The sequence below is a fragment of the Alnus glutinosa genome, chromosome 3, assembly GCF_958979055.1.
Source record: "Alnus glutinosa chromosome 3, dhAlnGlut1.1, whole genome shotgun sequence".
NCBI classification, from domain to species: Eukaryota; Viridiplantae; Streptophyta; class Magnoliopsida; order Fagales; family Betulaceae; genus Alnus; species Alnus glutinosa.
In genome coordinates, this window is record NC_084888.1 from 15,056,964 (window position 1) to 15,079,892 (window position 22,929).

The following is a 22,929-nucleotide window of genomic DNA, read 5'->3' on the forward strand; positions in this document are numbered from 1 at the left end:
GAATTTTCTATTAAACCCTATCAAAATGCCCCTATGATTTGTTTTTTATTTTTTATTTTTTAAAAAAAAATTATTAAATTTTTCAAAGCTTCATGCGTGGGTATTTTTGTAAATTTTGTTAAATTTTGACCAACACCTAAATTCTTGCAAATTTCCAAAGACTGAGGGGTGAAATTGAGAGTTTTTGAACTTTGGGGGTAGTTTCAAATCGAGTGAAAATTCAGAAGGGTTTTCTGAAGTTTTTATCTCTTGCACTGATTTTTTTTTTTTTTTTTTTTTTGAGTTGTTCCACATGATTTTTCTTGTTCTTGTTCTTTTATTTTTATTTTTATTTTCTATTTTCATGATGGGCCACACTATGAGAGTGATACCCTCAAAATCTGAAGTTTAAGAGAACTAAAAAAAAATAACACCTTAAGAGAGAGATTTTTTTTTTTTTTTTTTTCTATGTTTTTTAATACATTAACCCATTCAATGAGGACTATATATAGTGTCACCTCATTGATGATGAGGATAAAGAACTAGAGTTACGCACGACACATTACTCTTCAACCCAAGCATTTTGTTAGACATCAAATGTACATGTTAGGTGTAACTAACGAGCATAATGCCTGTTAGTTAGAGCACTCACAGTGGATGATGTAAATTTTTATCTTAAATAGCTAACGAAAACCCACTTTTGTTAGTTTAGCTAATCACTTTTCAACACCTTCATCCATCAGCTTATCTAAACTTCTTCTCTATTTTATTAAAATAATCAATTTTTATTTTTATTCATTTTAATTAAAAACACATCATCACCAAAAACACAAATCGCCGTATTAAAAACTTCTACACACACCGCACCAGACCTGTTCAACACCTTCATCCATCACCTTTGAACAGGATTCCGTTCAAAGCCAAAAACTTCTACATGAAGAATCCTTTCAAAGCCAAAAAATCCGAACAGGACCAGAATGTTCGGCTTTTACCACTTGCTGAATAGGACCCGAATCACGCTAGCTTTTCACACCACCTTCCTCTCGTATTTCAAAGCACCCCCTTCTCGGCTTATATTCACTGCACCAGACCACAACGGCACAGAATTGCACCAGCAACAACCGGAACTAGCCCAGGACAGAATCGCGCAAGCCCAACCTCCAGCAGCAGAATCGCACAAGCCCAGGACAGAATCACACCAACTGGAACCAGAACTACCCCACAAAGCCGTTGAACCGGACCCACTGAACTGGAACCCAGAGTATGCCGACAGCCCAGGACCATCGAACAGCACTGAGATCAACATGAAGAGATTGCATCAAAACCCCAACACCGTTGAACAACATTCGAGCTGTCACAAGTCACTCCGCCGATACTAGGCCAAAAAAATAAAAACCCCAACCCCAAACCCCATCCTCCACCTTGCCCAAATATAGGTCCTCGAGTGAAAGCAAGGCCAAATGAGAGAGAGAGAGAGAGAGAGAGAGAGAGAGAGAGAGATGCGGAGGAACATGATAGAAAGAGGAAGAAAGATGAAAGAAAGAACAATTGGAGTAGATCTCATGTGGCATTGCATTGTTTACAAATCGATGGCAACTCTATTTTAGGTTTTGTTTACATAAGCCGATGGAAGGAGATTTTACGATTTTTGTTACTTATTCTGAGTTTTACATAACTCACTGTGAATGTTCTTATCAAATCAAATTTAGGCGTTATGCCTTAGTTTGTGAGTGCTCCATTTAACACTCAAAATATAGCATAAAGGTATCCTAATTTTAACTTTAATTTGCATATTTATGCTACATTATCAAGCAGACCGATCAACTACAATTTTATTTTATTTTTTTACTTAGAATTACTCAAAACAAGGCCTAATAGTGAGCCCCCGAGAGTGTTTTTATTCCTTCACCAATGCTATTCCAACAAGTTATCAACTTGCAAAAAGCTGCCAGAAAAATGGATAAAACAGACAAAATTTTCTTTCTTCACCTAAAAAAGTTAAAAAAACAAAAACAAAAGAATTACAACGGGCATAAATTTGCTTTGGTTGGTGGTTTGGCTGTAAGCCACGTGTGCAGCAACAACAACAATCCAAAAATTTGGCAACGTGTGGGCAAGAGCTTCAACTTTTTCTTCCTCATGGGTTAACATCTTGAGCTTTCCACGTGGCCACCAATAAGGGCTATAAAGCCCCCCCCCATATTTGAGTGGCCTATATGATTACTTATTAGCATGTTTGTTCTTCGCCAATCGCTGTTGGACACGTAGGAAACTTGAAATGAAGAAATAATTAAGCCACGTGGGACGTGGTATATGAGTTGCTCTATTTGCCCCCCTCAAAATCACGTAATTTACTCCCTTATCCAAATCGGTAATTATGATATGATTATTCATTCATTATTAGAGTTTGATTGGGATTATTAATTGTTGACAAGAAAATGTGGGAAATCAGCGGATGTTAAGCCAAACAGTAATGTTTTTGGGCCCCACGAAGCATCGATCTCGAGTGTGGTCCAACGGTTGGGACACACAAAATCATTTTGATCTGAGGGTCCTAATTGATTGCATCATGCTTTCGACTTCTTTTCCCTCTCAACAATCAACCTTAGATTCGAATGTTCGGGGAAGCCCACCACTGTGATTGTCGGTGGGGGGCACATGAACGAGGCTGGAACGGCTATATAGGTTTTGAGGCTTAAAGGTCATAAATTTATTAGGGTTTTTTTTTACTAATTAATTTTTTTAATATCTCATTTTTCAATTGATAACATTATTAATTCATTAATCTTTCTTTTAATATTATCGATCTTAAGTATGATTTTTTCAATTTTAATTTTAAAAAATTTCTTTTCATAGAAGCAACTATAACAAATATAGAATGCCTGATTCAAAGGCCCAAACCATATTCAATGAAAACGGAAGTTATAAAACCGAAGAAGAATTCAATTTTTGAATGAGATTTTAGAAAGAGAAATAGAAGGAAAAAATACAATTTATCCCTTTAAATTATTACTATTTCTTTGGATGGCCCTCTAAATTATCAAGGCTTGCATTCTGACCTCCCAAACTACCAAAATCTTTGAAAAATGTTATTTTTGACAAAATATCCCCATAATACCCCTGCCAAGTGTCATTTTTTAATTAAAAATAAAAAAAATCCAAAAAAAAAATTAAAACTAAAAAAAGGCTAAAATTTTATTTTTTTTAAAAATATTATGATCGACCGAAAGGCGTACTACTTCTTTCTAGCATCGTCGTTGGACACGATGCACTTCTGCAGCTCGGCAAACTCGTCCCCACCTCTCTGAACACGGATATGGCTAATTTCCTATCCTTCGATGTCTATGATATTGATTTTTTGAAGGTTATGAATGATTCAAATTTGAAATTTATTTTGTTACAAACGGCGAGCAAGTCTATCATCGTTGTGGAAGACCTCGATCGGTTTCTTACGGAGAAATCAACAGCCATGAGCTTGTTCGTTGATGTTCATTTCATTTTTTTCTCTGTGATTTTTTACATTCAAAACGTTGGCCAATAACTACTCGAGGCTCAAGGATTACAAGCTTTCTCTCAAGTGGAGAATATTTTTTAGAGCGGGGCGAGCTTGAGCTCAATCGAGATCAGCGAGCTGATGATTACGAATTGGAACTCACCGAGTCAGGCTATAAAATCGGTCATCACGGCGTTGCAAACGGACGGTGATCGAAGGGGTGTCGAGAAGATCGAGTTGCGGTTGGGAAATAACGCCACCCCAAACACCCATATTTTTTAAAAAATATTAAATATATATATATATATATATATATATATATATATATATAAAATGACATGTGGCAGTGCTATTATGGGAATATTTTGCCAAAAGTGGCATTCAAAGGTTTTGGTAGTTTGGGGTCAGAGTGCAAACCTTAGTAGTTTGGGGGGTCATCCGGATAAATAGTAGAAGTTTGAGGGGTTAAATTATATTTTTCCCCAAATAGAAAGTTACAAAGAGATTTCTAATTGAATAAGACACGGCTCTCTTCAAGACTTTTTAGACTTTCCATCTTCTCTTAGCACTTAATTCGTTCCATCTTAATTTCAACATTAATTAAATGAGTAATTCTATAAACAATATTTTTATCACACAATACTGACATGATAGTCCCAACCTATCATCAAATTTTTTTAAAAGAAGGCTAATCAAAAGGTTGGTTGAAACTGCCAAATTAATATTGTGAGATAAAAATATAATTTTTATCATGAAAATGATTTATTTCCTTTCCTGTTCCTTCTCCAATTCTCCCACTTTTCAAAATAACAATTAGATTTGTGAGGTCCATGTGTAGGACCTACATGGAGAAATGATTTATTTCCTCCCATAGTCATTTTTCTATTCTTCAAAATTACCGGTGAATCTGTGTGGCCCATGTGTAGAATTTACATGGACTTCACAAATCTAATGATGACTTTGAAAAATGGGAGGATGAGAGAAGGATCAGGAAATGATATATAACACTTCTTGACCCACACGAGCCTCACATATCCGATAATGATTTTAAAAAGTGAAAGAATAAGAAAAAAACCGGAAGATAATGTATAGTGCATTTCTTCTACCATTAATCTAATTAGAGAGTATAATGAGCATTGAATCGCTTTGATAGCAATTTTTTTTTTTTTTTTTTTTTTTTGAGGGAAGATAGCAATATTGAATGTACGTCGTATTCAGCACGTTGCTATAGAGAGATTTTTAATTGAATGAGACGGGCCCTCTTACTTTTCATCTCTCTCTCATTTTTCTCAAAGTCTTAATATCTTAGGCATTGCATTTCTTTTCATATTTCAATTCCCGTAATCATTTTTTTTTTTACCATAATTGAAGCTTTAATTAGAAAATATTGACTAAACTATTTATCATAATTGGGGTCTTATATATATATATATATATATATATATATATATATATATATATATATATATATATATATATATATATATATATATATATATATATATATATATATATATATATATATATATATATATTTTAATAAAAGGGGGCTTAATTATACTCTTGTTGCAGCAGAACTTCCAGCAAATAAGGATTGTTAGTTGGTAGTCTGTTGTAGATTGCTTACCAAAGGGTGTTTGACACGGCCATTTTTCTAGGTTGGCTGTTTGATTGGGTTCCTCGTCAGCCAATTTGGTTTGTCTGTTGTTTATGTCATGCATCGACCACAGATAAAAGTATATATGGATGTCTCATATACATATCCTTCGTTGTTCATCATAATGCCTTAAGTTGTTCAGTAACTCCTAGGAATTAATCAAATACAATTCTTGAGTGGTTGCCCCTCTTAACCACATATAGTGGATGTGAAAATAAAAGGATTAAATTGGTCCATAGCATTCATGATTTCTGCAACCCAATTGGGCGCAGATATAAAGAACAGATAGCAAGACTCTAGCACCAAAATACTTGTTCTGCAAATATAGTCCAAACAATGTGACCTTCCATTTTAGAATGATCATGTAAGCCACAGCTGTTGTTGCTGGCTTCCACAATTCCGCCATATTGCCGGATGTTGGAAGATATTAGGTTTTGAGTCCGTCACATGGAATCAAAAGTTGAAATGTCGGTATCTCATGTTTTTGTTAGTCTTTCGATCGGACTCGGGCGTGGGGAAAGCACGGTTCTAGTTACCCTGCATATCTGTTTCTAGATCCTATCATCTTTCAAACATATTGTGCAAAATGGCATCTAAGGGATCTTTGTATTAAGCCATTCAAAGCTCTGCTCATTTGTAGAGATATCCAATGTAATGAGCATCACTAAAGCTGCTAGAGATTAAGATTAAAGAAAGTAGGATAACAATAACAAGTGAACAAAGAGATTGATATTGGTGTCACAATCTACTGTAATTGAGCATCAAGTCAGTCTCTTCCACCAATTTGACAAAGGTGATAAATAAGAGAGAGCAAACATACACACACAGAGAGACTACCAAATTCTATTATTCTACTACCGATTCTAATCAATGGGTCTTCTTCAGCCATTCATTCACATTACCACACATAAAATCTAAGCCTAGTTGCTGCTATCACTATTATTGTTATTGGTATTGTTATTGCTATGAATCAGATGATTACTAGCATTCCCAGCACCGCCGCCACCACCCCGCCTCCCGCCGTGCTTCTTCAATTGCGAAATCTCCAACTGGGTCTTCATGAAGAACTGCATCCTCTGCAGCTCCAGCTCCTTGGCAAACTTCATTCTCTGCTTCTCCATCTCCACCACCTGTTGCAGCTTCGCGCTCTCTGCCTGCTCGTACGCCTCCCCGAACCTCACTATCGCCTGCGTCAACTCCCTCACTGCATTCCCCCACCCGCCCTTCCCTCCTCCCCTCCTCTCTCTCCCCGCCATCACCATCATCCTCCGCGGCCTCTTCCTCTCCTTCGTCGCCGTCCCAGTCCCCGCCCCTGCCAGCCCAAAGCTATCCATAGAATCCGCTTCCGATTCCGACTCCAACTCCGTCCTGCCCCGCTTCCCAAGCTGTTGCGTCCTCAATATCACTGCCTCTTCCTGCTTCTTCTGCGGCTGCTTGTTATGGAATTGACTGTTATTACTATTATTGCTAAGGAGATTCACGGAGGACGAACGAATGCGGACGGGTATTCCCATAGGGACTTTAGACTGCTGCAAAGGCGGAGAAGGACTAGAGACAGCGATTTTGGCAGTTGGACCGATCAATTGCTCCAATCTCTCGAAGAAAGTCCATTTACTAGGCCCGCCACCGGACGACACCTTCGCCTTCTCCAGCTTGTACTTCTTCTTCACCGTGTCGATCCGATTCTTGCACTGTATATCGGTCTTCGGGGTCTTCCCGTAGTCCTCTCTGCTGCTCACAATATCCGCCACCTCTTTCCAGTGCTTCTGCTTCAAATTCCCTCTGCTCAGCTGTAAATACCGTTCTCCCCACGCGTCTATCAGCACCGACGTCGCATCTTCGCTCCAGCAGTCCTCTCTTCCGCCTCCTCCTCCTCCGCCTCCGCCTCCGCTTCCTCCTCCGCCGCTTCTCGCTCGCTGAACTGGGAGAGCTAGCATCGCTAGAGCGTTCTGCGCTGCCGCCGGTGGCGCTGTGGCCACCGTCACCGTTATTCTTCCGTTCGGCGGTGGAGACACCGGAGATCCCGTCTCCGGCGAATGGTGAGACTGGATCTCGTCGTCTTCGTCCATCGCTCGGTGCTAAACAGCGCCGATCTGGCAATTGATCCTCTCTCCGATCTCCAAATCAAACACTCGGCTCGCTCACGCAGACGCGCTATCGTGCGTACAAATACGCATCCCCGACGTGAGGACGGAAGGAATAGTCTGAGAGAGAGGAGGACTTACACGCGGTGTGCTGGTTCGAATTACTTGTTGGTGCTGGCGAGCGCCGGCATGCGCAGGGGGGGTATCGCCGATCTGAGAGATAGGATGATATACAACGAAAAAGAGAGAGTGGGTAGAGAGCGGTTAGGGTTTCGATTGATCGGCGAATATAATTGACTGACTTTTGCTCCTTTTCAGATATTACTATTGGATTTGTTTTGTTTTGTATCCGTTGACGGGAAAAAAAATGGGGGCATTGACGGCGTCGGCCAAGGGATAGAGAAGAGCGCGGACACGTGGAAGAGAAGGAAGAGGGAGAGATGAGGTGGCAGAATGCGATTGGATGGAGTACATAAATTCCGTCACCGGCGTGATGAGTGGTGGTGCCGGCTCGATAGGTGGACCTTGTTTTTAATAGTTCCGTCAATTTGACGGAAAAAACCATCTTGCTTCTTCGAAATTACCCAAAGGCGTGTGTTGCCTACCGGTTTCCGGTGTCACGCCTATGCTAGACTGGATTTTAACAAATGAAGATGATAATAATGTTGATTCGTAGAGCTTACCCTCACTTAAGAATATATATATATATATTTTAAATTTAATTTATAAATTTAGTATATTCAACAGATTGTAATTTTATTTTATTTTATTTTTTTATCAAAAAAAAAAAAAAAACTAAAAAAAAAAAAGAAACTTTGTAACACACTTAGGATTCAAGGAGAGTGCATGGGACGTGTAATGAACTGACTGGCTGAGTTCAGGAAATTGAGAAAGTGAGTTTGATGACATTCCGGTAAAGCGTGTCCCATGTAGAATCTCTCTACGATAATGTGTATTTTATAGAATGGTTGGTCTACGGCGGTGTCACCGTCCGGTGATGATATCAAGGTTGTAGATGGTAACTGATAAGTGCCAATGGATAAGAAGAGCGGGGGTAACCGTTCATGCGGGGGTTGGAAATATCAAGCCAAGAGTGCGCGTAGGGTTGTAAACGAGCCAAGTTTGAGCGATTAGTGCATGTGCAAGCTTGGCTCATTGAAATTTATCACGAACTCAAGCCGAGTTCGAGCTCATTTCTCACAAGTTCAAGCCGAGTTTTAAAAATTAAGCTTGACTTGGCCAAGTTTATTGTAAGTTATATAGTTTATTTAACATACAAAAAAGAGGGGTGAACTCATTTAAAAATTAATATTAGGTTAAATAAACTATATAACTTAAAAAATAATAATAATAATAATAATAAACTATATACAATTAATATTTATGGCCAATATTTACTATATATTAATAAAAATATATGAGTCGAGCCTTAATAATCGAGTCAATCCTTATACAAGCCGGTTCACGAACATTAATCGAGTCGAGTTGAGTTTATATGAGTTTGTATCATTTAATAATCGAACTTAATTTTGTGTTCACGAACGGTTCATTTAATAATTGATTTGAGCACCAGTCAAGTTTAATCGAGCCGATTTCGAGTAAGCTCATTGTGCGCGCTATTGGCTGACGGGCGATGTACCGCTGCCGATAACTTCACCATCCCCCACAGCTTTCTAATTTCAAATTTGTTAGGAGGCAGGGGAACTGTTATGCCAAAGTGTATGTGGCAATGTATTGGGTAAAACGTGGCAACAATTTGTTATGGGTCCATTAGTCCTAACCGGATATGGCCAGGGAGTAACCGGATGGACTACAGAGCATGAGATATGAGTCAGCTGGTGACTCATCGGGAGGATGATTCTCGAATGTTCTAGAAGTTATTTGTCATTTTCCTTTCTTATCCTAGATTCCATTTTCTTGTTATTGCTAGCCGTTAGAGGAGAGAGAATGAGCGTCACTCTGTTGGAATTATTCCAACAGAATGACTTATATATAGAATGATGAAATAGGAAGAATGCAGATTGGAGATATTGAATTGTAAACTTACCTTGAGAGTTTAGGGCCTCTCCAAAGAGCTCTATTATCTTTTAGTAAATTTCAGCTACATTTCCTTCCGTCTGTTTGTCTATCTTGTCTGCAAATCCCCTCTTCTTACAGAAAACCCACCACACAATTGCACTCCACTGCGGTTTGGGCGGAGTGCAATCGCAGTATTTAGAAAAGTGTGATTGTTGATGGTGCGTTTCTGCCTATTTTTGAACATCTGACTACATGGCTGGGCACAAAAGGAGATGGAGTTGGTATCTATTATATATAGCCCAGAAGCTTTGGCTTCGCAGGAATAGGGTGGGCTTTTGGTGGTTCAGTTATGCCTCCCACCTGTTGGTGAAATGCGCCCAAGAGACCCTCACTAATTTCCATCATGCTATCGCAAAACCAAAAATCCCGCTCCTTAGGCTCCTAAGCATCGACAAACGAAGTGGACCAAACCTCCAAATGGGCAGCTTAAACTCAACTGTGATGCAGCTCTTGATCAGCATGAAATTATAGTGTGATGTTACCACAATAATTTCAAGCTGAAGCACAGCAAACATTGCATATCAATTTAAAAATTGAAAACTTCAATGGCATACCTCTTGTGATATCCTTGATCATCCTAGCTCTAAGCTGAGATATTCTAGAAACAAGCATAATGAAAGACAACTACCTAGAACCTGGACCATAAGAAAATAATAATTGTGAACCATAAGCAAAACGGGAAAACAACTTGGATCAAGTATGTGTATATGTATATATATATATATATATATATATATATATAAGGTAGTATCTGGTAGAACAAAAATAAAATCTTTATGCAGATTAACATACTATAGCTACCCAATAGCTCCATTTTAGTTATAATATAATACAAAAAAGGGAGTTATTTAGTTATAAAAATCTTCTTTTTTTTGTTTTGTTAACGGCATAAATAAAGTGACATAAACCTTAAGCGACAATTACCCTCCAAATGAAGGACAACGAGAGTGGGAAATACTAGAATACAAAAAGCCTAGAGGCTCGCCCACTTCAGATCGAAGCACACAAAAAAAAGAAAAGAAATAACGCATTGGAAACCGAAGTGAAAGAAAGAAAGAAACCCACACAAAACAGAGATAGAAGAAAGTACGCAAACTAGAGTAGAGGAAAGTTTGGGAAAAGAGGTGTTGAATTTGAACCTTTTGGAATAGAGGTCAGTTGAATATTCTTTTGTGTTAGCATAATATAAATCAAATGTTAATTTAATAATGTAAATACGCAGCGAAAGGATTTGATTATATAAATACCTCCAACCATGCTTTGCTCAAACGAATCTAATGAAACATTGTTAGCAAAAATCAGAGATTCTGAAAAAAGAATTTTAGAGAGGTTCTTCTGATCTATGCCTTCTGAATGCCTTACTGATGGAGAACACAAGGCTATTTATTTATAGACTAGATCATGAACCTCTTCATCGAAAACTAACTAAGTGATGTCTGGTTTTTCTCCTCCCATCAAAGAGAAAAACCAACACACTATCACGCACTATCAGGAAATGGATTCTAATGATCTCACATGATCGAATGCAGTTGGAATAAGTCATATTTATTGATGTGTCATTAGGGGCATATATGAAATTTTTAACATTCTCTCACTTGGCCTTTATGACACATATAATTCCTTATTATCTTCTGTTCTACAATATGACAACTACTTTGTTTATTCCTATCATTTATGGAATCCTCCTACTCACACAAGAAATACTACACATGAATCATGGCGGTAAAACTTTATATAATAAGCCGTCCCTTCCATGCATTACATATATCATATTCCCTAAATGAGTACTATATGGACAATCAAACTTTATGAATAAACTTCCCATAAATTATTCAGGTTCAACTTTAATTTTTATACCTATGGATAAGGTAACAAATGTGCACAAAACTTTATTAACAATAACTTGATGTCTATAGACTAATTAGAAAGAACTAGATACAAAATGAATCAATGAGCCCCATATGCTCCACATAAACTTTAAACAGCTTTACCAGTAAACCTTTAGTCATAGGATCCACAATCATCAAGTCAGTACTAATATGCTCAATGAACACTTTATTCCTTTTGATGTTCTCACTCATGCGAAGATATTTGATGTCGATATGCTTATTTCTGCTTCCACTTTTATTATTCTTAGAGAAGAATATGGCAGCACAATTATCGTAGAAGATCTTGATTGGTCTTACTATAGAATCGACAATTTTTAGACCATCAACAAAATTTCTCAACCCTAGTGCCTAGGGATGTAAATAAGCCAGTCCGTTCGACAGCCCGCTCGATACCCGCTCGGTTTAGCCCGATCCGAACTCGAGCTCGATACTGTTGAAACTCGATCGTTACTGTTGAAACCCGCTCGATTAGTAAGTGATACATACTTGACTCGCTCGACCAAACTCGATAGGGGCTCGTGAGCTCAACTCGTTTAAAGCTCGACCGGATCGCTCGCCCGACTCGTTAGTTCGACTCGTTAGCTCGTTCATATCTTACATATATATTAGTAAATAGTAAACATAGTATAATATATATATAGTATTACATATTAATTATAATACTTTGATAACAATATTTAGTATGTTAAATTAACATATTAAGTTATTAATAGTTGGTATATAACAATATAACAATATTACATAGTTAGCATATATATATAAACACATATATCACATCACACACGGTTAACAATAGTTATATATTATACTTATATTATAGTTACTTAGTTATATAGAATATATTAGACTTACTATTTGTTCACATTATACATATACCATTGTTTATACTCTGTAGTTATATATAATAACATATTATTAATTTGTTACTTATAAACTATAGTTATGTAATATATTTTATAATATGCATTATATACTTACATATTATATATTTATGTTATTAATAAATGCATAGAGGTTGTTCATAACCTTGGGTTTGAATTCTGCTTTGATCACTCATTGAAAAATTTAATAGTTTACATCGAGCTCTAGTTGAGCCGAGCTTGTCCAGTAACCCAACTCGGCTCGAATGTCATTTTCAACGAACTCGAGCTCACCCGAGTTTTAAACGAGTCGAGCTTGAACATGTAATTTATAGCTCGGCTCGAATTCGAGCTCGACTATTTAGGCTCGACTCATAAACAAGCCAGTCTTGAAATCTTCAAACTCGACTCGGCTCGGCTCGATTACATCCCTACTAGTGCCTATGTAGTGGCTTCATAGCACGCAGTAAATTTTACATGCATTGTGGATGTAGCAACTATATTTTGCTTGTTACTTCTCCAAGATATAGCCTCTCAAACAAGAAGAAAGATATACCCTAAAGTAGATTTCCTATTATCTACACATCCAGCAAAATCTGAATATGAATATCGAACCACCTCTAAATGGTTTGTGTCTGAATGTCAAACTGTAGTCATTGGTTCCTTGCAAATACCGCATGACTTTCTTTGCAGCTTTCCAATATTCCAATCCTGGGTTGCTTTGATATAGACCCAGCATTCCAACTGCCATTGCAATGTCAGGTCTAGTGCAAACCTGTGCATACAATAGACTGCCGACAGTAGATGCATATGAAATGTTCTTCATCTGCTCTTGTTCCAATGTATTTCAGGGACATTGATCATTGCTGAATGTGTCTCCTTTAATGATAGATGCTATAGAAGTTTAACAGTTCTTCAGTCTGAATCTCTCTAAAACCTTTTCAATGTAGGCCTTTTGAGACAGTTTTAATATTCTTTATTTTCTGTTTATGTGAATCTCTATGTCAAGACATAAGAGGCTTTACCAAAATCCTTCATTTCAAAATTTTGAGAGAGGATAACTGTTTGGTTTCATGTAGCAAACCTAAATCATTACTTGCAAGCAAAATATCATCTACATATAGGACTATAAAAATGAATTTACTCCCACTAACCTTAAGGTATATACATTGATCAAAAAAGTTCTCAATAAAACCATATGAGGTAATAACTTTGTGAAATTTGATATACCATTGACGGGAGGCTTGTTTTAGCCCACAAATAGATTTATTTAGTTTGCAAGCTTTCTAAGTGTTATTATCAAAACCTTCAGATTGTTTCATGTAAACCTCTTCTTCAAGATCATCATTCAGAAATGTTGTTTTTACATCCATTTGATGTAACTCAAGATCAAAATAAGCTACTATGCCATGATTATCCTAAATGAATCATTCTTTGATACTGGAGAGAAGGTTTCATGGTAATCAATGCCTTCCTTTTATGTGAAACATTTGGCCACAAGTCTAGTTTTATATCGTTCAACATTACTGGAAGCATCCTTCTTGGTTTTGTAAACCCATTTGTAACCTATGTCTGCTGCTCCCTTTGGTAAGTTAACGAGATTCTAGACTTGATTTTTAACCATGGATTCCATTTCTTCCTTCATGGCATTTAACCATAATGTGGAGAGTTCTTCACTCATGGCTTGCGAAAATGAATTTGGATCGTCCTTAGATCCGACGTCAAAATCGGACTCTTAGAGGTATACAAAATAATCACTACGGATTTTTGGTCTAATTATTCTAGAGAATCTTCTTAATCCTACTTCCTTCACATTTGGAAGAGGTTGAGTAGGTTCATTTTGAACTTGTACCTCATGAGTTAACTGTTCTGAAATTGATTGTGGTTCAAGGTAATCAGTTTGGATTTTCTTGAGCATAACCAAACGCCCTTTAGATAAAAAAGCTTCAGTCAACTCTTGTGCTTCCTCTAATTCAATCCTTTGAGGATAAGCACTCCCACTATGTTCAGAATCCTCTAAAAATTTTGCATTTATAGACTCAACAATTCTAGTATTATGAGAAAGACAATAAAACTTAAATCTTTTGGAGTTGACTGCATAGCCAAAAAAATGACAGCTGGTTGTCCTTGAGTGTAACTTCTTCATATTTGGATTGTAAATCCTCACTTCAGCAAGACAACTCCATATATGTAAATGATTTAAACTTGGTTTCCATCCATTCCACAATTCAAAAGGCGTTTAGGGACAGGCTTGGATGGAACTCGGTTTAATACATACACAGTAGTTTTTAAAGCTTCACTCCATAGAAATAAAAGTAGCTCAGAATTACTAAGCATGCTCCTAACTATGTCCATAAGTGTGTGATTTCTTATTTCTGCTACACTATTTTGTTGTGGTGTGTCAGACATTATATATTGAGCAACAATGCTTTCTTCTTCAAGACATTGTGCAAATGGACCTATCATTTGTCCATTTTCTGTGTACCTTCCATAGTACTCTCCGCTTCTATCAGATCTTACGATCTTGATTTTATTTCCCTTTTGTTTCTCTACTTCTACCATATCGGTCTTGAAAGCATTTAATTCTTTAGCCTTATCATTTAGAAAATATATATATATATATATATATATATATATATATATATATATATGGTTATTAATAAAAGATATAAAATATCTTTGACCATTTAGGTAGGGAGTAGGAAAAGGTCATATATATATATATATATATATATATATATATATGGTTATTAATAAAAGATATAAAATATCTTTGACCATTTAGGTAGGGAGTAGGAAAAGGTCTACAGATATCTGTATGTCTGATTTCAAGAATTTCATAACTCTTTTTGGCACTTTTAATGGTATTGTTGGTTTGCTTTTCCTTTATACAATCCACACAAGTACCAAAATTAGTAAAGTTAAGAGTTTTTAAAAACTCAATCATTTACTAATCTCTTGATTCTCTCTATGGAGATATGTCTCAATCTCCTGTACCATAACAAAGTAGAGTTTTCATTCATAAGGTTCTTCTTTGTGCCAACATTAGTATGCAATGATATATTGTTGTTTTCAAAGTTGGGGTCTAGATCAATTTTGAGTAACCCATCAATTTTGAATCCATCATTAATAAAATTTTCACCTTTAAAAATATTGAAGGTAGAGTTTATGAACAAAAAATCAAAACCAATAATATCAAATTTAAAAACTGAAATCAAGTTTCTAGAAAAACGTGGAATAAAAAATACATTATCTAAATCCAAAATATATTGAATTTTTAAAATTAATCTAAAAGTCTCAACTGCCTCCACATGTGGAAATAGTTTATTTCCTGAGTAGACCCATTGTTCATTGCTTGTTGGTTTTCTTGTGTTGAGAAAACTCTGTATTGTATTAACAATATAGATTGTAGAACCAGAATCAATCCACCAAGTATTATAATGAGCCTCAACAAAAAATAGATTCATGACACATTAGAGATATGATATTACTTTTCTTTTCAAGCCATCTTTGATATTTTTGGCAATCCTTCTTCGTATACCCCTTTTTCTTGCAGAAGAAACAAGTATCCTCATTGTCATATTTCCTGATTGACAACTTGCTTTCTTTCTTGAAGTGTGGGGCACTTTTGCCTTTTTTGGTCTTTCCTTTATAATGAGTAGCCACGAAGTTAACACTTTGTGGTTTCTCATGCTCTAACCTCCCCTCCTCTTGAACACACATGGTCAAAAGTTCATTCACTGACCATTTATCCTTATGTGTGTTATAGGATATCTTAGAATGAGTGTATTCAAAAGGGAGAGAGTTCAAAATGAAATGAACCAAAAATGACTCAGATATATCAACCTCTAGGGACTTCAATTGAGCAAACATGTCCCTAATTTCCATAATATGCTCTCGCACACTTCTGAAATTGTCGAAGGTTTTGCTTAAAAGCTTCTTCATCAGGGAGCTTGCCAATGTCTTATCAGAACTAACAAGTTGTTCCTCAACGGCCTGGATGAACTCTTTGGCATTCTGGGATAGTTCCCCTAATGCCCTTAATGACGTGAGATTTCATAAACATGAGACTTAAGCGATTAGATCGCTCCTACTGCTCATGCTTTGCAATCTCTTGTGGTGTACTTATGTCTGTAAGGACGGGTAGTTCGTCCACACAGAGCTCCAAGTCAAGTTCCATGCACCTCAAATAAAAAAAAACAAATTTTCTTTCCATTCAAAAAAGTTACTTCCATTTAGTATCGGAACAATACTTTCAATAACAACAGTAGAAATAGTTGCAATAAGGAAGTAAAAATAAAAAAATTTAAAAATTTAATGCTGTGAAGTTAACTTTATTTTAAATTAACCAATGCTAATTTAATAGTAAATTTCAACCTATCTATAGGCAAAGGTTACATCACGTATGTAATTTACTTTTTATTAATAAGATTAATAAATTTAAATATTAATAAATAAAATTCTTCGTACCTGTGGGCCTAAGAGAAATTTTACTTTTAATACTAAACTTTCTATCGTATTCTAATTAAGTCATAAAAATTAAAACCTCCCTGTGAGGATAAGTAATTAAATTTATGAATTAATTACAACATTGATTTTTTTTTTTTTTAATGAAGTTCATGTGTATAATCCTGATACAATTATTATTCTAAAATTGAGATGTTGTGGCTATCCCAAAATTATTATAATAATTACGACTTCATTAACATCTAATAATTGTATAGATGCCCGAAAATAGCCCAGCAATAAAACAGACCAATATGAATTTGGGGACAACAATATTCTTTAAGGTATAAACATGTGAGTTTCCAGAAAAATGAGGGGGTCATAAGGACACTCTTAGATCTTAAGACTTTACCAAGATAGAACTTTTCTAGACATTGTATTCTTGGATAGTACCGTAAACATATACTATCATATATGGTATTATTAATTATTCTTAGGTCTAGGCATCAAGCAATTTATATTTAAACAATATAAATTAAAAACTAAATATATTCATAAGTTCATGTAATAAGAAAAATAGTAATTTAATACTGAACAATGTAAAATCATAAGAGAAATAAAATTGTTATATGGGGATATATTAAATTGTATGCCTAATGGTCTTAGTAAAAATAACCTTAGGCCTTTTATACTTGAGAAACTCAAATTCTAAACTCCACGTGAGCCCAATTTTTAATTTTTTTTTTGGGAAAAATATATATTAGCCCCCCAAACTACCACCCTTTCTCCGGATGGCCCTCCAAACTACCAATGCTTAGATTCTGGCCCTCCAAACTACCACTTTCTGATTTTTTAGCCCCATCCGTCCATTTATGCCGTCAATTCTAAATAGAATTCCGAAAATACCCTTCCTACATTTTGAAATTCTCACAGTTAAGGGAGGAGTATTTTCGGATTTTTGGCCAATTTCTATTAGAATTAACGGTATAAATAGACGGATGGGGCCAAAAAATCAAAAAGTGGTAGTTTGGGGGGTTAGAGTGCAGGTGTTGGTAGTTCGAGGTGCCATCCGAAAAAATGGTGGTAGTTTGGGGGGCTAATATATATTTTTCCCTTTTTTTTTTTTTTTTCTGGATGGGTTACAGAAAGAGGTTGGCCTTATGATGCATTAAAATTCGGATGGGCCACTTGGGCTTTTAGGTTACTCCAATAATGACCCAGTTTTTTTTTATAACTAGATCGGGCTTGGGTTGAAAAAATCCATACCCATACCCGAAACCCAAACACTAGACCCGAATTTTATAAGTTTGAAGCCCTACCCGGATTTCCAACCCATTAACCCCAAAAAAATAAGCATTTTGACCCGAACATTTTGAGCTCTTGCGCCATTTTCCTTTCTTCTTCTTCCTCAGTTTCTTTTTTTGTTTTTTTCTTCCTCAGTTCCGGCCGCTCTACCTCATCTGTAACGCCTCCTTATGCAGCGGCCACGAAGGACCGCGACTCACGTCGCCGTCCGGCCGCCCTTCCTCAGCAGCAACGGCGACCCACGTCGCCGTTCGTCCAAGACGCCAGTTCCGGTGACGGAACGACGCCGGCCACGAAGAGGACCGGCGCCTACTGCATGCGGCAAAATTCCACTCAAATTTATGCGGATTTTCGCAGGTGCTAGAAGTGAGGAGCTGTCGGCCGGAGTTCGGAATTTTGTCGCCTTCGTGCAAAGGGCTGAGACGTGTAAGGATTGAGTGTACAGTAGATCATTCCCTTATGCAGTGATAAATCACTGCTGGATCCTTCAGCATCTGTACCCATCACGGCAAACAAGTTTTACAGTGTGTAATATGATTTCATGTTTTACTGCTAAAGCTTTTACAGAATAATTTGCTTTAGCTATTTTCACAACAGATGCAAAACAATACTTGATCGAACAAGAATATTAAACATATATAGGCAATTAATAATGCTGAACAAATTGGCATAAATACGGGTTTTAATTCTATATGTAACATAATATAAATCAAATATTAATTTAATAATGTAAATAAGCAGAGGAAAGATTTGTTTATATAAATATATACTATCAGCCATGATTTGTTCAAACGAATATTATGAAATCTTGTTAAGTTTAAAGAGATTCTTTTAATTTATGCCTATTGCCTACTGAATAAAAATAAAAATAGACCCTTTTTTTTTTTTTTTTTATAAGGCAAAAGTTAAAAAAGTAATATTACACACACTCTCATTTTTTCACACTTTTAAGTCTCTTTTAAATGCACCATTAGCTTTGATATGAATCCCATTTTTTTACACTTTTAAAAACACCATTAACTTTGATATGAATCTTTATTAAATTTTAATACAATGCTAATTTTAAAAACTATTTAAGAATGTGAAAAAATGAGTATAAAGAAGTAAGAGTGTGTCTTTACTCATAGCGGCATTAACAAGCTTCAAACTTTGGCGAGTTGTGTTTTGGTTGAGCATTACAAGAAGAAGAGACAAAAGACATGGTACAATCCGCCCAACTCATGCCTCATTGGATTTAGTTCCTGCAGGTTATCACTAAACATGACTTCCAGCCTATTTTCTGTACTGTTCAACCTCACGTGCATATTTATATATATGAACATTCATTCTCTGCATTAGCATCTGATCAACAAGTTGTTTTGATTAAGCCCCGGCCCATTATTTCTCTTCCTAATTTTACTACTTTCTCAAGTGTCTTTTATGGCTACTTTTCTTACTTCCTCTCCTCCTTTGGCCGCCCTGCCTTACACTTCCAAGGTCGTTAGGAGCACCAATTGCCACTTCAATGCCCTACGCATGACCATTGCAAGTGCCACCAACTTCTTCTTCTTCTTCTTTTTCTTTTTCCTTTTTTTATTCAATGGGAGAGAAGATTAACCGAGTACATTTTCTCAGGGAGGTCCTATGATTGGAGGGCTAAGAGTTGTGCCTAAAATCCAAATCACAAAGGAAGCTCAACGATCATCTGCTCTCCCTAGTTGCCTCAAGACTACAATCTCATGCTCCATCGTAATAATTTAGTTTCACTCTATACTTCGTGTGTATCTTAATTATAATACTGCTTCCTTTTCTTTTCTTTTTTTAATAACTCGGGACATCGTGCAAAATGTCCCTGGCCTTCTTACGGGTCGGGCAAAGCTCAAGCTTTTAACCGTAAGCAGGACCCTAAAAATTGTTTGCACTCAAGGATTCATGAGGCACCGAACTGGTGCTTATATAATTACCATTCGAGCAAACCCTTTGGGGGTTATAATTAATGCTAGCTTCCTTTTATTCCAACAGATGTTCCATCCATCAAACTGCATGTCCAGTTTACCATCAATGCTTATCAATTTTTTTACTATGTGCAGGCTCAACCGGAAACGCTTCAAAGTGTTCAAGGCATCATATCAAAGCAGCTGTCCATTGATGAAACTACTGTGACCCCCCAAACCAAGTTTACCGATTTGGGTGCTGATTCACTTGACATAGTATGTCCTAAGATTTGGTTGGATCTTAGAATCAGAAAGATAATCTTATATATCATTCAATAATTATGCTTGTTTAAGTATTATCCATGCATGCAAAGATTAACTAAAATGAGTTGGCAATATTAATTAATCAGGTGGAAATTATGATGGCTCTGGAAGAGAAATTTGAAGTGTCAATTGGAGAAGGGGGTGCTGAGAATATCTCAACAGTTCAAGATGCTGCTGACCTGATTGAGAAAGTGAAGGCAACCTCAGCTTAGTCTAATTAAAGAAGCTATTTTGATGAACCAAAGCATTAAGAATCAACACGACGAAGGAAATTAAATTCCTTTGCTTTTGTTTTCGATGCATGCATCTTCCACCCTAGCTACCTCAGATTTTCTTTGCGATCGAGTTTCAGTTTCCCTTTGTGACAAAAGATTACTTCATTTATAATAAGCTTTTCTGTTCAAGTTTCCCTTTGTGGAAAGCACTTCAATTAAATTGGTTTTGTTCAAGCTCCATTACTGCATGCATGCGCAACAACAGTAGTTGAAACAGCCAATTATTATTTTGGATGCTAGCTTCAACAATGTCATACTTCATTAGATATATATGGTTTCTGTGGACATTATATGATCAGCTCAATTAAGTACCTAAAAAGATACGTTTTACTGCTTCTAGCTGCTTGGTTGAACTTGGGGGTTAGCCTCGGGCCATTTAGCCTTTTGGAAGATCATTTAATTATCTTGTTGTATCTTTATTAGGCGTCGACCTCGGCCAATCTGTCTAGTTCTCACACACACACACACACACACTCGTCTTGAGGTTTCTTAATGTCAATTCCAACAATAATGCAATACCAATGCGACAAGAAGCTTTCGTCCTACTCTCCTTATCCCTTTAGGTGCTTGAGATTTTAGTAAACCCTATTGATAACAACTGACGAGGCACATGCACTTTAATTAAATGCTCATCACTCAATTATCTTTATCGTACACGCGCGGTTAAGTCATGATATCAAACTCAACCACCAACCAAATGGACATGATTCCGACCTTAATTAGATCAATCCTGTTAATTTAGCTACTATAAGTAAATGTATCCCTAATAAAACCTTTGATGAAGGCCAAATTAATAATACTTTTTTTTTTTTTTTAGTAAGCAAATAGGGAAAAAGGTTACATGGGTTTAAAATACTGAAAAATGGGTGGGCTCCCTAGTAATAGACCCAAAACGGAAATCACAGTGTAAAATATACAAACAAATAAAAAGAAATGAGACAAAAAAATTACCCAGTCCTTTCTGAAGGGCTATATAAAGCAGTAATCAAAGCACTGCCAAGGAGCACGGGACCCATTAACAAGAATTCACTACAAAAAAACAGGTATTTAGAGCATTTTTTTAGGGCCGTTTTAAGCCCTTAAAACGGCTCTAAAAAATTTGAGTCCTTTTTTTTAAACGTTTTGAGAATGGGTCAACACATCAAGTATTAAAGACCCGAATTGAGCCATTTTTACCTAAAACTGCTCTAAATTGAGCCGCTTTTATAAAAACGGCTTTAACCGGTTAGAGCCGTTTTTATAAAAGATGCTCAAAACAGTTAGAACCGCTTTTTAAAGTGGCTCAAAACGGTTAAAAAAAGCGGCTCAAAATAATTAGAGCCGTTTTAGAAAAACGGTTCAAAAATTAGATCCGTTTTAAGGAGCCTAAAATGGCTCTAAATAAATTTTAAAAAAAAAAATATATTGAACCGTTTTAGGGTCCCTAAAACGACTCTAAATTAAAAAAAAAAAAAAAAAAAAAAAAAAAAAAAAAAAAGAAGAAGAAAGAAAGAAAAGAAAAGAAAAGAAAAGAAAGGAACATGCAGAACAGCGTTTGGTTACCTGGAAAACTAAAATCCACCATTTATTATTTTCTTTTCCCCATTTTCTGAACAACCAAACATATTATAACTTTTTCTCAAACACAATTTACGGCCTAAAGAAAACAAAAAGAAATAAATCTTTTTTTTTTTTTTTTAATGAATGAATATGGTCTGCTGCAACCATGGCTAGATGAATCACAATCAATAGAAACAATATTCTATCACATTACTGCAACAACAAAGCAGTAGACAACACAAAACATCAAAACCTTTACAACAGAAACACCTAATACCACAACAATAAAGTAGCAAAAACAGAAAACTAAACAGAACAACAAATACCTCCTTGATGCTTTCAACAGGCTTCCATCAAATTCAATCACAATATCACCTAGATAGATCCAGGACCATCAGCAGGAGTTCCAGGAGTTACCTAGTCAAAAAATGGAAAAACCATAAAAAAAAATAAAAATAAAAATAAAAAATGAGCAACATGCATTTTTTTTTAAAATAAAAATTTCAAAACTTATCCAAAAAAAAAAAATTCAAAACTCAAGAGACCCACGGCTGGGTCTCAAGGGACCTAGTATGTGGGTCTCAAGAGACCCACGTAGATAGTGATCGGAGAGAGAGAGAGAGAGGGAGAGAGAGGAAGAAAGGAGAAGAAGAAAATGAAAGAAGAAAGAAAGAGAGAAAGGAAGATGATGGAGAGTTATGGAGACATGAGAGTGACGATTAAAGAGAGAGTAAAGAAAGAGATCTAGATTTTTAATGGGTGAGTGAAAGGAAAAAAAAAATTAAAATTCAAAAAGTTGAATATTTTTTGGCTGTGTCGGCGGGACACGAAATTTTCATGTCCCGCCCAAAATTTAGAGCCGTTTTGAAAAGGGCTCTTCAAAACTGCTCCAACTTGGGCCGTTTTCAAAAACGGCTTCAATTGGAGCTATTTTCTTTCAAAACGGCTCCAACTCGAGCCGTTTTGTTCCAAAACGACTCCAATTTGAGTCGTTTTCTTTCAAAACGGCTCCAATCACTTGTTTTTATTTTTAATTATTTTTTTTTATAACTAAGCATATAGTATACTAGTTAATTAAATATAGTA

At 36.1% G+C, this 22,929-nt stretch overlaps 2 protein-coding genes across 2 annotated transcripts; one reads left to right on the forward strand and one right to left on the reverse strand.

Moving 5' to 3' along the window:
- Window positions 1-5,843: 5,843 nt before the first annotated feature.
- LOC133864139 (trihelix transcription factor ASIL2) lies at window positions 5,844-7,858 on the reverse strand. The gene has a single exon (XM_062300375.1). The coding sequence runs from the start codon at window positions 7,196-7,198 to the stop codon at window positions 6,050-6,052; it is 1,149 nt and encodes a 382-aa protein (XP_062156359.1). The 5' UTR covers window positions 7,199-7,858; the 3' UTR covers window positions 5,844-6,049.
- An 8,054-nt stretch (window positions 7,859-15,912) lies between these two features.
- On the forward strand, window positions 15,913-20,241 carry LOC133863211 (acyl carrier protein 4, chloroplastic-like). The gene is made up of 4 exons (XM_062299178.1): window positions 15,913-16,089; window positions 19,407-19,520; window positions 19,862-19,981; window positions 20,116-20,241. The coding sequence occupies exons 1-4, from the start codon at window positions 15,913-15,915 to the stop codon at window positions 20,239-20,241; spliced, it is 537 nt and encodes a 178-aa protein (XP_062155162.1).
- Window positions 20,242-22,929: the final 2,688 nt, after the last annotated feature.

Excerpts from the sequence above, each read along its gene's own strand:
- LOC133863211 (XM_062299178.1), top strand. The coding sequence starts at position 15,913 with ATGTCCCTAATTTCCATAATATGCTCTCGCACACTTCTGAAATTGTCG. Across the intron at positions 16,090-19,406 it reads CCCCTAATGCCCTTAATGAC|GGAGGTCCTATGATTGGAGG; the intron begins GTGAGATTTCAT and ends ACATTTTCTCAG. Across the intron at positions 19,982-20,115 it reads GTGCTGATTCACTTGACATA|GTGGAAATTATGATGGCTCT; the intron begins GTATGTCCTAAG and ends TTAATTAATCAG.
- LOC133864139 (XM_062300375.1), bottom strand. The coding sequence starts at position 7,198 with ATGGACGAAGACGACGAGATCCAGTCTCACCATTCGCCGGAGACGGGA.